The 15,717-nt window shown below is 34.5% G+C and overlaps 1 protein-coding gene across 1 annotated transcript; it reads left to right on the top strand.

Moving 5' to 3' along the window:
- Positions 1 to 538: 538 nt before the first annotated feature.
- On the top strand, positions 539 to 14,908 carry LOC127874798 (uncharacterized). Its single transcript, XM_052419426.1, has 4 exons — positions 539 to 935; positions 2,705 to 3,711; positions 8,554 to 8,887; positions 12,148 to 14,908. Exons 1-4 carry the CDS (start codon positions 622 to 624, stop codon positions 12,434 to 12,436), a joined length of 1,944 nt encoding a protein of 647 aa, XP_052275386.1. The 5' UTR covers positions 539 to 621; the 3' UTR covers positions 12,437 to 14,908.
- Positions 14,909 to 15,717: the final 809 nt, after the last annotated feature.

The following is a 15,717-nucleotide window of genomic DNA, read 5'->3' as shown; positions in this document are numbered from 1 at the left end:
AATTAAAACATGGATAGATGGCAATATGAACATTATGCACATCATTTCATGTTGTTTCTACATAAAAAATTATGGCTGCTATGGCAACAAATAGACTAGAAATACTGCTGAAAATTGTGTTTTTTTCTGGATCCTGCGATAACTTTAAACGTTCTTCATATTTTTTCATGAAACTTGAAACATGGATAGATGGAAATATGGACATTATGCACGTCTTTTTATTTTGTTCCGACGTCAAAAGTTCTGGTTGCTATGGCAAAAAATAAAAATAAAAATAAAACAATTCTGACAATGGTGGAATTTCTGACAATGGTGAAGCCGGTAGGGGACATATATTGCTTGGCAATAGTCTTGTTTGTTCATGCTTTTGACTGATATCTTTACGTATATCGAACGAAGACTGAGTCATTTCAGATTTAATTACTATATTAGTTTTGAAGTATGCGCCCTATTCTAAAGTAGTTTACCCGTCATGAGCCTTATACCTTCAAGCTTTATCGTACAGGCCGTCACGTGACACAATTGATAACCCTCCATTGCTAGCTTTACATGTTAACCACCATATAAACTGTAGTTTATCGTATATTGCTAGAAGTTAAAACTGATACATTCAGAGATAAAATGACGGACACTAGTTCAGACGTAATACACGAGTATTGCTGCAATGCCTGCGAGGAAGACAATGCCAACAGGGAGGCGATGTTCTACTGCCAGCAATGTTCAAAAGGATACTGTGATAAATGCATCGAACAGCACAATGGTCTATTTAAGAAACACAAATCATTCGGAAGAAAGGAACTGGATAAGTGGCCTGCTGCCAAGACCGCACTGGATCTCCTGCAGAACTGTCAACAACACCCCGATCACCGCATTGAGCTTTTCTGTGAAGATCACATGAAACTATGTTGTGTTTTGTGTCACCTTTACGATCATAAGTAAGTGGACACGTTGTTTTTTTCCATTTTGGATCATGGGTAAATGATATGGAAAACGAAAGTGGATTCAATTAAGAAGGATTACCATTCGTTTGCGTGGGTTTAAATCCTTTAGAACTTGACGATGCATGTTATACAATGTTAGGAATTTAGTTTACTTAAATATGTTTAACATACGGCAAATGGAAGTGTAGAAATTTAGATTTTAAACCTTCAATAAACTTCGTGTTATATCGTGTTATTTCGTTTATTTTCGTTTCGAACGGAATCCTGGTATGTGCATGAATCTACGATAACTTGGTATACGTCTAAACAAGATTTGGGTTAAAATATTCATGACCGACAAACACATTCTTCTGCGCTGTCGGGATTAAGCGAGCTCTTTTCCTTCGAAAATCCTGGGTTTGATTCCCGCATATGGCTAACTATTTTTATCAACGCGTTTTGCTGTTATACTTATTTTAGACTTTTCCAATTAGTTAAGTTCTGTTAACAAAAACATTACATGATGTATAAGAAAATCAAAAAGTTCTAAGAAATCTATTTATTTCCCAAGTCGAATTCTTCCTGTCTCATACATGGTAGAGGACGTGTTTAAAAGTCCCAGGTTTTGTTGAGTAATTCCTCCCTGGTCTGTTTAAGTGCAATGTAAACATCTGGGACACTTATCAATCTGAACTAGTTCTTTTCACTTACAAAGGATGCACTACATGTTATTCATACTTGTAAGCAGTTTAAGATAGGTGTATGTAAAAACGATATAAATGTATTCAAAATCTAAACGCGGGTACCCTTGCAAGTGAGCTTGGAACTTTATGTTTTCGAGGAAACTAAACTAGTTTTCCTTTTTTCGATCAATAATACATCATGGAAAACATCTATGCACACAATGTGTATCTCCTTTTGCCATGTTCTTTAATTATCCCCCGCAAAGGGCGGATGGGATAATTTTTTTGAATTTTCCGTCTTCCAATTCGTCCGTCCTTCCGTCAGTTACAAATTTGTTAATTGCGGGGGATATCAATTCAAAGAATAGGCTTTGTTTCTTTATTCCTATTGTGAAACCTCCTTTGCTATTATTAATGACTATATATCTGTTTCTGTTTTCTCCTCGATTGATAATAGTCAATTCAAATAACAATATGGATAAATTAAAAAAAAGGTCACGTTGTCCTTTTTCAGGCTCCACCAGTTTCTTTTTTCAGACCCCTGCCATTTTTAGTCTAGCTTTATCTCTAGCAATATTTTTATTTCGCAAAAGGTACATTTTTCTCACGAAAGCGGACTTAAACTTCCTCACCTGTTTGCGGCTAAGTTATTATGTAGCATACAATACCGGTCATTTAAACTACACCAACATTTATAAACTATTGGTATTTGGTTATCTTGTAAACAGAACAATTTGTATTTAAAATATAATTAAGATCAGTTATGTGATTACTTAATAATCGAGTCTTGCGACCTAGCGATCTCAAGTTGTGTTCGTCAATACTTTTATCTAATGAAAGTGAACGTTTGAATGTCCGATTCGAATAGGGATATTATAACATAATAGCGAGTTTATATTAACATCATGTCGTTATATAAGCATGCCAGTCCCTCTTTAATAAGAATAAATGTAAAGTGATTTCTGAATAAAATGATAAAATGAGCTTCAAAAGCAAAAGTCATACTGATCTGGAACTCCGTTTGTTTAATTATACATTTCTTAGAATTAATGTATCTAGTACTAAACGAAGGTTTTCATTAGAGTAATGCTTTTTCTTCAGACAGTGCAACAAGATCACGCAGACAGCGGAAAAGGCAAAGACGATGAATCAGTCAGATTTTCAGCGATTAGCCACAACCCTTGTCTCGGAACAGCAGATATTGGGTAAAGAAATCGACATGGCTAACGAATGCCTGCAGGCACTTCATGAGGCACGTGATAGAGCGCACAAAGAAATACAACTATTTCGCAAAACTATTAACGACTTGTTGGACCACCTTGAGGGGACTACTGTACAGACTCTTGACACTTTGCTTAATACATCAGGAAACGTTATAAAATCCGGCATATGGAAATGTTCAAAGCTTAAGGAAGACTTCAAAAGTATGCAGGAAGCAATTAAAGATGTCGATTGCGGAAAGCCAAATGAACAGATATTTATTGCACATTCTAAAATTACCGAAATGGTTTCAAACAGGCACACATTATTAAAGAAAATATCTGCCAACCGAAATGTTGACATGACTTTTCAAGGTAATCCTGATGTTGGACAATATCTATCAGGCCTCAGTGTCCTTGGAAATATTGAAGGTTCAAATCGAGCTTCAGGAAAATGTTTATCAGGCGAGATAGTTCAGTGTAAAGAGGTAATGATTCGCAGTGTCAAACTAGTATCCGATACGAAAACTTGTGATATACGTAGCATAATTGAACTACCTAGCGGAGAGGTCCTTATGACGGATTGGAACAACAAAAGAATGAAGCTGATTGATATGCAATACAAAGTTGTCGCTCACACAGACCTACCCAACTCTCCATGTGACATATGCAGCATCAGTTCTACTGAGTTCGCTGTTACATATTATACAGCAAGCATGATCCAGTTCCTCACTGTCAACAACAGTCAGATAGTGGTTGGCAGGACACTTAAATTCGAACATGACTGTATTGGAATCGCATATTATAAAGGGACTGTGTTTGTTACATCAAGTACTGCCTTGTATGAATACAGACTGGACGGTCAGCTTGTAAAGAAGATCTACGAAAATAATTCAGTAGCAGACGCAGGTAATCTTTCTAAATTGAAAAACATAAATTTCTAAAAACCGTTAAATAAATGATATTTTAAACGGCTTATTAAAAAAAGAGTATTCTTCAGAAGCTTGCAATACTACATAGAATTACTTACAAGTAGTAAACAGAAACAATATTAACTAACACAACTTTTAAAATACGTTTTCTTTTGTTAGATTTTGCTGAAATCTCAAAACATAATTCATTTTTATCCAGAAAAATTGCTAAGCCATTTTTTTTTTTGGTGTAACTGTTTATTTATTATCTATACTAATATAATACAAACATAATACCATGTCTCTCTAAGCATTGTGATTTTTAAGTCTTATAGCACTGTTTAAATGTGCGCTAAGAATGCGCATTGGTTAAACAATACATTATATCTAATGAAATCTTCACTTAAATTTAATGTACATACGAATAGCGAACATTGTGATCAATAATCATATATGTTTCCACTGTGCGCGAACTGTGCGGGAAACACTTTAAACAATAAACAAAAATAAAATGCTAACTTTAGTGACCGTGAATAAAAATCTACCATAATTTAAAATAAATACTACCTTTAATGACAGTTAAATAAACTATATCATTTATTTTAATGTGTTTAAAAGATGCCGTATACGCCGTTGATCAGCCTATTTAATTGCAGCAATTATCTCGACGGACGATATAATAAAAGAGTTGTATTCACTTTTCGAGCGTTTTTAAAATTTGGGCTATCAGAAAACTTCAGATCTTTACCTGTGCGGCGAGCATATATCATGAACAATCATTTCTAGGTAACTCTAGGTCAAGAATACTTGTCAATTTTATTATTACATTGCAAGATTAGAGCTTCGCTAAATATCTGCTGCATCCGCTATATTTTAAATATTGTCTGTCTGCGAATTGTTTTTAATATATGCGAAGTTTGCTTAATATTTGGTCGACGACTTCAAAATTAAACAACAACGATTAACACCATGCCAAAGATCTTTTTACAAATAATAAAAACAAATCAGCTATTTAGCGTAGTTAATTATTTACGGTTATTGTTAATGAACGCCTTACATTATATCTTGAAGAAAATGAACTGTTACTTTAAAATCAGGCAGGTTTTAGGAAACAACATAGCACCCTTGATAATATTTTTTATATAACAGCTGTTGTCTGAATATTGCAAGCATAAAAAGACCAAGCTATTTTGTGCATTCATAGACTTTCAGAAGACATTTGATTCAGTTTGGCGAGTAGGTCTATGGACTAAACTAGTAAAATACACTGTTAATGGAAAACTTTTCAATGTTATAAAAAATATGTACCATGATATCAAGTCCGGTATTCAGTTACACGATAAAACAACCGAATATTTTGCATGTGGCAGAGGCGTTAGGCAAGGTGAAAACTTATCGCCTGTGTTATTTTCTTTGTACCTAAACGATCTAGAACAATATATTTTAAGTCGTAATAATTGCAGTTTAAATATTGAAGACTTAGATCTAGAAATTTACTTGCAACTGATAGTTTTGTTGTATGCTGACGCTACAGTATTCTTTGCGAAGACCGAACATGAATTGATCTCATTGCTAGAAAGTTTTTCTATGTATTGTAACATCTGGAAATTAGACATAAATGTTGATAAAACTAAAGTCCTTGTATTTGGTGATAGACACTGAAGAGCTAGAAACATAACTGTTAGAAATCAGCAGCTTGAAGTTGTTCATAGTTTTAAATATCTTGGAGTTCTTTTTTCCAAATATACAACAAGCTAGAAAAGCCTTATTTAGTCTATATGTTAAGATCAGAAACCTTAACTTACCACTGGATTGTCAGCTGAAGTTATTTGATAATACTGTTGTACCGATTTTACTCTATGCTTGTGAGATATGGGGCTATGGTGATTTAAGCGGCATTGAGAAAATACATACAGATTTCCTAAAACATATAATACATGTTAAGAAAAGCACCCCACATGTCATACTATATGGGGATTTAGGGCGGTTTCCATTAAGTATATTGATTAAGAAGAGAACTATTGGTTTCTGGTTCAAATTAATTAATAATAATACTCTCTCTGCCATGTTGTATAAGATATTTTTTAACGATTCATACGTAAATGATAACTCATATCCTTGGTTAAAAAATATCAAAAATATACTTGATGAGTGTGGCCTAAGCTATATTACTACGACCAATATTTCCTAGGTAGTAAAGAAACTTTGCAACATCTGGTAGAAGAATCCCTAAAAACGCAATATATACAGACTTTGGTTAGTACAGTTAATGAATCGCCTAAATGTTATAATTACAGAAAATACAAAACCGAACATAACTTTGAACCTTTCTATATGAATTTACCTGAAAATTACTTACAATCTTTTGTCAACTTTAGACTATGTAATAATTATTTACCAATTGAAAAAGGTCGTTGGCTTCGTTTATAGAGAAATGAAAGAAAATGTCATCTTTGTAATATGAATGATGTTGGTGACGAATATCATTATATGCTTAAGCGTACTTATTTTGATAGAGATAGGAATAGTCTGTTATCATTTGTAAATTTTAACTCCTGTAATATACATACCTTTAAGGGTATTATGTGTGAGAAAGACATAGACAAGCTGGTTAGTATTTGCAAATTTATCAAAAAAGTTCTAAAATCATTCAATAATAATCACCCACCTGGCAATTCTTAATTAGTTGTTCCTCCCTTGTTTCCCTTTTTTATAATAGCAATTTAACTTATTTATAGGCATACTAATTATCAGAGTTAGAAAATTATCCATAGCTTTAACATACCTATGTAATTAGTATATATAATCCACAACATTGACCTATACAGCCTGGTCATTCAGTAGTTTGTATACACTTGTTAGTACCTCTTATCACATATAATGTAATGAGCTGAGTGTATGAATAAACTGTAAACTGTAGTTCCTCTGCAACAACATAAATACATATATACATGCTTTGGTGTTTGTGAAGTGTATAACCTGTTTTGGTTTATACACTTTGTTGATGTTGTGCCCGTTTTTCTGCCTGGTTTTAATTGAATTTGTGCATTTTCATGTTAAGCTTATTCTAAGGATTTTGGTCGTCGGATTCGAGGTATTGTTTTGTAATTTGGTAAAACTATTATTGTGCCATCGCCGGTGGTTTTGTTGGTAGAACAGTGAATGATAGTCAATTGGTATGTTGTTCGTCTTTATATATGATAGTCCAATATTCGAATCCTACTAGTATGTTAACAGTAGGGATGAGACAGGGTAGTACAATATAAACCGGTTACTTTTTATTGTAATCGTTAATCAAGCGATTATCTGAAAAGCTTACAAATGGTTCAGTATACTTTCAAACAGTTTAATATTGCACGTACATGTACCACTTTACAAGCGAACGTAATTTATGATCGCTTACGTGGGTTACATAAGCGGTCCTATCACGTTCGTGATATCAATACATTATTAATCTCCACCGTAGGCGGCTATACAGTTTTCGTAAAAAGTACTGACCACAATCAAAAGAAACCCTTTTAATTTCGTCAGCATACATTTCCTAATCTTCAAAAATTACTATTTCGTCAACGCGTTAATTCACCGATTTCTGATGTTTAAACAAACAGAAACCAGCTTCGGTCATTTTCCGATGTGGGTAACTCAGGAGTCATTTGCAGAATTTGGGCCCTCTTGATCACATGCAAATTGACTAGTCCATTGTCATGAGGCGATAGTAAATGGTCATTCTTATTGCAACCCATTAAAAAGTGAATCGGTATAATTATGGGATTAGAGATACTGAATTAAAATTAACGAGTGTTTGTTTAACGAAAACAATAATTTATTTTGTTTTTGTTTCTTTGTAATTAATGCACATACACTAGTTCAATCAGTTGTTAATCAAACATCGTCATCTTTTAATTGCGTTAAATGGCTTTGATCCTTCGAGTGTTGACTGTTAAACCTGAATCATCAATGAAAAACACAATACACGCAATTGGTATTAAAGTTGTTAACAATTCGCGCTAACCATGATTATATAATGATACTTTAACGTAAGATATGCGGATGTCAACTTACACCTTAAATGTGTATATATTTCAACTATAAAAGCTGAACATGGAAGATTTTTTTTTAAGATCAAATTTTATTTGTTGCAAAACGTACACAAGTGTCAATTTTGATGACAATGGTGATCATATCATAATAATAAATTCCGACTGTTTAACCGCGTATCTCAATGCTAACTCTCGAAATATCTTCTTTGCAATCAGTGCAAGGTTTAAAAATAACGATTTACATGTGGTTAAGTGCCAAAAATAGAACCAGTAAAATATTGGCGAGAAAAATATTTTTTAACTCCGAGCTGACAAATTGATATCTGCTGCAATATATTTTAGTATTTTTCATACATACATGTAAATGTTAATTATGAATTACACTTCATTAAGAGGACGTAAGAAAATGTGTTCAGTGCACTTCCCACATAAGAATGTGACTAATTCTGTTTAGTACGTTCGTTCAACTGTTTAATTGCTCGAGTAATTATGTTTGTCACGACGCCTATGTCTAATGTAAATGTCAAAGTGTATGACATTGATAGTAATCTTGTGTGCTCAGCCGGGAATGAAAGTCAACCAGGTTTTTAGTTTAAAGTTTATCAATTTATAATTGAATTTCCGGATTAATTGAACTGCAACATTAAACCAAATGATTTACCAAAGATTTTCATATTTACGAAATTTGATAGTGTATGTAGCGTGTTTTAAATTTCTTCGACTTGTACATTGAGCAGACTAATACATCAGATTATTTTGCTACGTTCTTCTTCAATGTTTTGTATATATATTTATTTTAGTGTACAAGTGTGCAGTGAGTGGATCACTGCTTTATTTGACCAACTCCAATCACCACAAGATCCTTAAAATGTCTATGAATGGGACTGTCCTATCATCCTTCGAAGATCCTGCACTTCGTGGTCCTTTAGCTGTTCACATGTCAGAGTCAGGTCTGCTGCTGGTCTGTGGGTACGATTCACACAACTCGGTACTAGTGTACGGTGAGCGAGGATTGTTAACTCTGGCTTCCGAGAAGGACGGTTTGTTTCATCCAGAGTCTGTATTCTACAGTGAACGTACTGGCAGGCTGATTGTTGGGAACAAAAGTGACAACATCCTGGTGATACGCACAACGTGAGTTAATGGTTAAGAATGTTATCTATGAAATCACTTACGTCATTTGCATGAAATGTCTTTCTGCATGTACATGTATCCATTATTTAACACTTTCTATATTCCGTAGTTTGTATATTGTGTTTTTGTAATGTAAATGTTAAGCTTTATTATTTCGCGGTATGATATTTTAACACTATATTTTAAATTTTCTATGTAACAAACATTGCAGCATAGTATCGTTATGTGTATGGTATATTTGTCAAAGACTTGTATTAATATGAAATATAAACATAATAAAAGGACTTAAGTGGAAACTAAATAAATTATAAAAAAAACACCAATAATATTAGAAAAGTATACACTTTAAACATATTTGCTCGCGTTTTTCTCTTTGTCAAATTTCATGTTCATTCTTAATTGCACATAAGCTATCCACGATTTTAAAATGGCTGGATATTACTGTTTGACGTCTTACGTATAATTGCTTTGTGTAAGTATACATATATACTGTTTCTTTGCATTTAAAGAGGGGTCCTAAAGAACATGCATGGAATCATGCCTGCTTGTTGTAGTCCTTTAGAACTTAAATTTTAGTTGAGATAAAAGTGTATATCACTTTATAAAAAAGGACCGAAATTTTTTACCGCAGCATCAATTTTGAAAGACAACATGATTTGACAATTAATGTGTTTCATTTAAAAGGGTCACAGTAAAAAACTAAAGTGTTTAACATACACAACAATGATGTGGACATTTTTGTCATAATCCAGGATTGACAAAACTTTATTTCAAGTGAATACATTCACACTATTGAAATTCTTACATCTGAGACTGCAATGTTTTACAAACGTGTCTTTCTAGACAATTAAAATCTAAGGCAAGTAGAAAATCCCACACATTCGTTGAATTGATGAGTGTTAATATGTGTCATAATACTTAAAGTTTATCACCTGTCGCACAAGCTATTTCTTGCGTGGGTATGATGATCTGGTGTAGTCTAACATGTGCAGACATTAAAAACTACCGCCATATCTCCGACATGCAAAGCGCTAGATGCTTTATAGTAACATTGTAATGTCACTTTTGATGCTAAATAACGTGGTCACGGAGGCTTTGAAGACCGTGAAATGTAACTGTTGTTCAAATCCCTCGCATAAGACTTGACTTGGAGAAACTTAACAGATCCAGAGAGAACAGAGGAATGTCAAGCACATACAGGCGGCGAGCATGAAGCCCAGAACATCCTAGACAATGACATCGACACCCTCACCAACTACATCAAGGATATCCTGCTGTTATTGGCCGAAAAAGTTTTTGAAAGAGAGAGAGAGGGAGAGAGAGAGAGAAGGAGGAAGAACACGCCATGTATGGTGACCGATGACTTGGACCTCTGTGACAAAAGAAGAGAGCAGATGAATAAGAAGGACACACATATCGAATGTAGAATACCAAATAAGCGAACAGGGAGGTGAGGAAAAATAGAAGGAGACAAAGAGGGAATAGATAGAGGTGCTATGTATCAACATTGACAAAGAGATAACTTTATTGAAGCAATAAGAAGGCATACAGAACTCTCACGACTATCATCAACACAAGTCAGCAAAAGGCAAGTGTTATAGCAGACGCTGACATTTGACCGATAGTGCCGAACACGCTGACTGATTACTTGAGCGACCTCTAGAACTATCCGCTTCCACTAGATCTCAGTCTCCTACAGAACTCCAAGACAAGAAGCGAACGACGAAAGTCATTTTATACTAGGCAGGGGTGGAGGAGGCAGTGAACAGTCTGAATGCAGAACAATCTTCGGGAGTGGACAACGTCCCGATCAAACTAATTAAACACGGAAGAAGTCTTAGAATTGCTGTCATGACAGCACTATGCCAAAGTACGGGAGGAGAAGAAGTGTCCCAAGGAGTGGACCCAGTCTCTAATCATCCCCCTTCCGAATAATGGCAAGCTAAAGCTGTGCGAGAAAACAGCGCCATCAGCTAGTCAGCCTCATCAGCGATCCCAACAAAGTCATGCTTCAAATAATGCTTAGCCAATTGAAACATAAGACAGAGGAACTGCAGGCGGAAGAGCTGACGGGATTCAGAGGGAATCTGGGTTGAGAGAAGCATGGTGCCGATTTTAAATTTCAGCGTCATTATTGAGAAACACTCGCAACAACTGCAACACCAATGTTATCTCTTCCACAATCTCTTCGACTTTAAATAAGCTTCCGATCGCATGTGACATGAAATCCCATGGCAGGTTCTGAGATATTATAACACTGACTGCTGGAAGACAAAAAAATCAAAAGAACTCAATCTGCAAAGTATGTTTTAATAGACAAAAGCGTGACGCATGCAGAACATCAGCGTCTGTCAAGAAAATCTGCCCTTCACCGTCCTTTTTTTTGAATATATACTGGCTACCACTGGTGATTATGTCATAAACAAAATGTTCTACATAAAGGATTATCAAATGTAGGGTGGTAAATACCATGCTTGATTCAAAATTAGCAATGCTTGAATATCCTAATTTAAAGAATATTCTGTATGCGTTTCCTGAAGCTTAAGAATTGTTTGGTGAATACATGCCCTGGTTTCCCTGGAATGTACTGTATGTACAGTCTGTATGGCTTGTCATACTATGTTTAGTTATGCCTTTATATATCCTGCCACATGACTACAAACGGAAATCAAAGCGTCGAAGGTTTAAAGCATTCTGATTAGTCAGTACTTTTCATTTGAGATAGAGAAGTGTTATAGTTGCCTGGTACATTATTTGTATGCTAAACCATTGGACAACCTGAGCCGCGCTCTGTGATAAAGGGGTTTAATGCATGTGCGTAATGTGTCGTCCCAGATTAGCCAAGGCTAATCAGGGACGACACTTTCCGCCTAGACTTATTTTTGTGTAGAAGGGACTTCAATTCGACCAAAAATATCCAGGAAGCGGTAAGGGTCGTCCCTGATTTGCCTGTGTATACTGCACCGGCTATTCTGGGAAAAAACTCTACGCACATACATTATACCTCATTTTCCCAGAGTGTGGTTCAATTATATAAGTAACTGTTTTCAAATAATCTTAAAGTATTATTGTATCTTGATGCAGTCCGCACAGGCGAATCAGGGACGACACTTTCTGTTTAAAACTGGATTATCGCTAAAAAGAAACATTTTTAAACCAAAAAATACCACAGCAGCGGAAAGTGATATCCCTGATTAGCCTATGCAGACTGCACAGGTTTAACGCACATGCGAGGCTGATATTATTTAAATTAATTCCAGGGTATCGGAACATTACAAGACTTTTGTCCGGGAGCGCGGCGCTGATGGCCTTGGCTTCTCAATCTTGGGAGGTCATGGCAGTCCGGAAGGTGACCTTCCGATTTATGTGGCAAGAATTAACAGGGGGACAGAGGCAGAGAACGGCCAATTGAAACGCGGCGATCAGATTTTGTCAGTGAACGGGGCCAGTTTGGAGGGGCTGACGCATGCTGAGGCAGTTAATATTCTGAAAGATGCAAAAGGTTCTGTGATAATGAATGTGTTGTCCTATCAGCTGCAACTGGTGTGACCCTATATCACCATAGCAACCAATGGTGAATGATATTTTATGAAACAACCTAAAACATTCTGTTGATGTACATCATTCGGTACTTTTCTGCAGTTTCGCATTTATTGTCTCCAAGTTTTCTGGTATAATTGAATTCATGTAATCGTTTTATTTGATATTCACACTATGAGATTTTAAATTCATATGAAATTCTATAAAATTGCTGCTTGTTCTTGAATGTGCCATAATTGAAATTGTGGTCAAATAAAACTTTTCCAATTTTAAATCAGTTTTATAAACATTTCTGGTTGTAGAGGTTTTAAACATATAGACTGGTTGTAACAAGAACTTGTATATATTACACGCATTTAAATATCAAAATAATTCTTTTATCCAATAAAATGGTCTAGAATTGATCAAATTAGAAAATAACTGTGTACTTACTTAGTTTCAGGTAAAGGAAATGTTTAGATTGCAATAAGCAAGTGCATAAATACTATATACAGACCAATTTATATGGTTTTGTGTTTGTAGATAGATAGAAATAGAAAACATGACTTTGTATGGAGTTATAACAATATTTTTTTGTCTTTATTCTACTGTCTATTCCATAGTTTATTACTAGTTGTGGTTTTAATGGTACACTGATTTGTTTTTGTTTGTTTAATATTTTTATATTTAAATGGTTGTGAATTTAGGCATGTGTATCTTTTAGGGATGGCATCGAATACCAATATCGGTATTCGAATGTTCGCAAATTCATTCAATCGAATATTCGAATATTCGCATAAAACGGCTGGATTGATTTTACCTTGGTATGTGTTAATTTCCATTGGTTTGCAAGTTATATCCGTTTGCTAAATACGAGGCTGTTAATTAACGTTGCTATCGCTGTCGACTAATACTATGACCGATACTGTGATCGGGCACAACTAGAATGTAACAAATCGTGTCATAGAATTTTATTTTTTAATGATTCCACAGATTTGTAGCAGACCGCGCATATGTAAAACTAAGTTTACACACATAACTTGTTGCGGTCTTCTTATCCACAGACCGTGTAAAGTATTCCATACTGCAGAAGGGGCTGGTGGCATTTTAACATTTGAATTATGATTCTTTGATGATTGTTTAATTTATATCATCTGTTACTTTTGAGTAATTCATATATTTAAATGTCTGTTCAAACTGTGATCACAAAAACTAAATTATTATTCGCAAGTAAATTGAAGCCCTTAATTGGTACCTAATTGACTAACAACAGTTCGGGCCCTTTCTTATAGTAAGTATATTGCATTGCTCGATTTGAGTAAATCACACATTTTAATGCCTGTACATACTGTGATCACAAAACTTTATAATTATTCGCCAGTCAATTGAAACCATTAATTGGCACCCCATTGGCAAACAACAGTCGGGGCCTTTCTTAGAACGTGTATATTGCATTGCGCAATCAACACTGATACGGGCCGCGTTATCAGTTTGACACGAAGAACGTCACGTCAAACATGTTACTCCCAAGTGATTTCGGTTGCTTTTTAGTAAGCGGTTCGCAGGTCTTTAAATATTGGTGAAATTATGTTTGAAAAAAAAATGCGAATATGCGAATATCATTTTTATTATTCGAATGCTGACCATTCAATCGAATATTCGATTATTCGAATAATTTTGCCATCCCTAGTATCTTTGCATTGATTTCATGGTGGCTGAGATAAATACTGAGCCTACCCGTAAAACAATTTCAATAACAATCAACATGTCATAGAACAGTAGACATGTAAAAAGTAGTATTTTCAGAAAAAATAACATTTTCTCTTAAATTTTGTTTTTCACCATTCCATAAGTCCATAAGTGAAGTATGATTTGTAAATGATCCTTGTAAAAGATTTAAAATGATCATTGACTAACATAATATTGAAATATTTATTTATGTAAAAATATGGAGAACAAAACAGAATTGTAAAGCTATATAATTTCAAACTTATATAAATGAATCACAGGACTCCTGCTCATTTTAATTCAGATTTTAATTTTAATTTCAAACTTTCCACAAATAATTGACAAACACTGCTCTTTACTGCAATTCTTAAAGCATTTTAATATCTGACATAACTTATTTAATAATCCTCAAAACTGTGTTTTTTTTTCATTTATTATTTCCTGTTAATGTTTATCCAATTTAATGTCTTTACATTCCATCCTCTGTTAAAATATCAACCGTTTCCTTTCAATAATTGTTAAACACTGAGGTACATACTGGTTCATGTTTTAAAAATGTTTTATGCAACTGTAGTTTCATATTAGGAAATAATTGTCAGTCTGTGTTTAGTATTAATATTGTAGTGTAAAACTATGTTGCCACTGCTTTCTATAATTATTTAAATATTGTTATCGTTATAGCACTTTTATATTTAGTTGAATTGTTCATTTAATTCTCATATCTATATTATAACCTTTACAAACAAGATTCAGTAATAAATGAAAACACTGAAATGTCTTGTATTGCTTGTACAGATATCTTTGTGAATCAAAGTAACCTGATATCAGGGACTATGCTGATTTGGCTTAGATTAGCAATGGTGCGCATTTGATGATAGATCACGTAACGCCAAAGGCGACATGTATTAGATCAAGCCCTAAAAAATAAATAGTGCCGAACATTGTATCTAAATGGACTATTTTCAATCAATGCGAATACACCTTTGTTTGCAACCAAATGTCTGCCTCAATTCTTATCTACCATCACCACTATCATCTCAATCGTCATCGTCCTTTAGTTTTTAATGTCATAAAAATCTAAGCATTCACAATATTATTTTCTTGCCACCATTATCATGGTGTATTTATCGTGATTTGAGAGTATTTATTACAAGTTTCAAATTTAGTAACCAGACATGAGCATTCCTGATAAAGTCAAACCACACATCAGTGTTAGTAGATACAAATTATACTACGGGAGTTCACATCATATGTGTCCTCACATGGCTTATTTTGAGTTTATTTCTCCACCATCGAAATAAATCGTTTGTTAATATTTAACACGCAGTTTTCCTGCGAAACATTTAAATCACACTTTCAAAGCCGCGTTATGCGAAAATAGGCATTATGACATTTCGGCTACAGTAGCTCTAGTCAAGCCTTTGCAATTGCGCAGTCTGGTCAGAGGCGATGCTGTCCGCTATCAAATCTACTCAAGGTTTTATGGTCTCATTTTGTATCTCCTGACCAGACTGAGAGATGCGCAGGCTGGGTGGGCTATAGTAGCTATGATGGGCGCATATGGCAAAGACCCGTTTTCTCAA

The sequence above is a fragment of the Dreissena polymorpha genome, chromosome 3, assembly GCF_020536995.1.
Source record: "Dreissena polymorpha isolate Duluth1 chromosome 3, UMN_Dpol_1.0, whole genome shotgun sequence".
Lineage (NCBI taxonomy): Eukaryota > Metazoa > Mollusca > Bivalvia > Myida > Dreissenidae > Dreissena > Dreissena polymorpha.
This window is presented reverse-complemented; position numbering and strand designations above follow the sequence as displayed.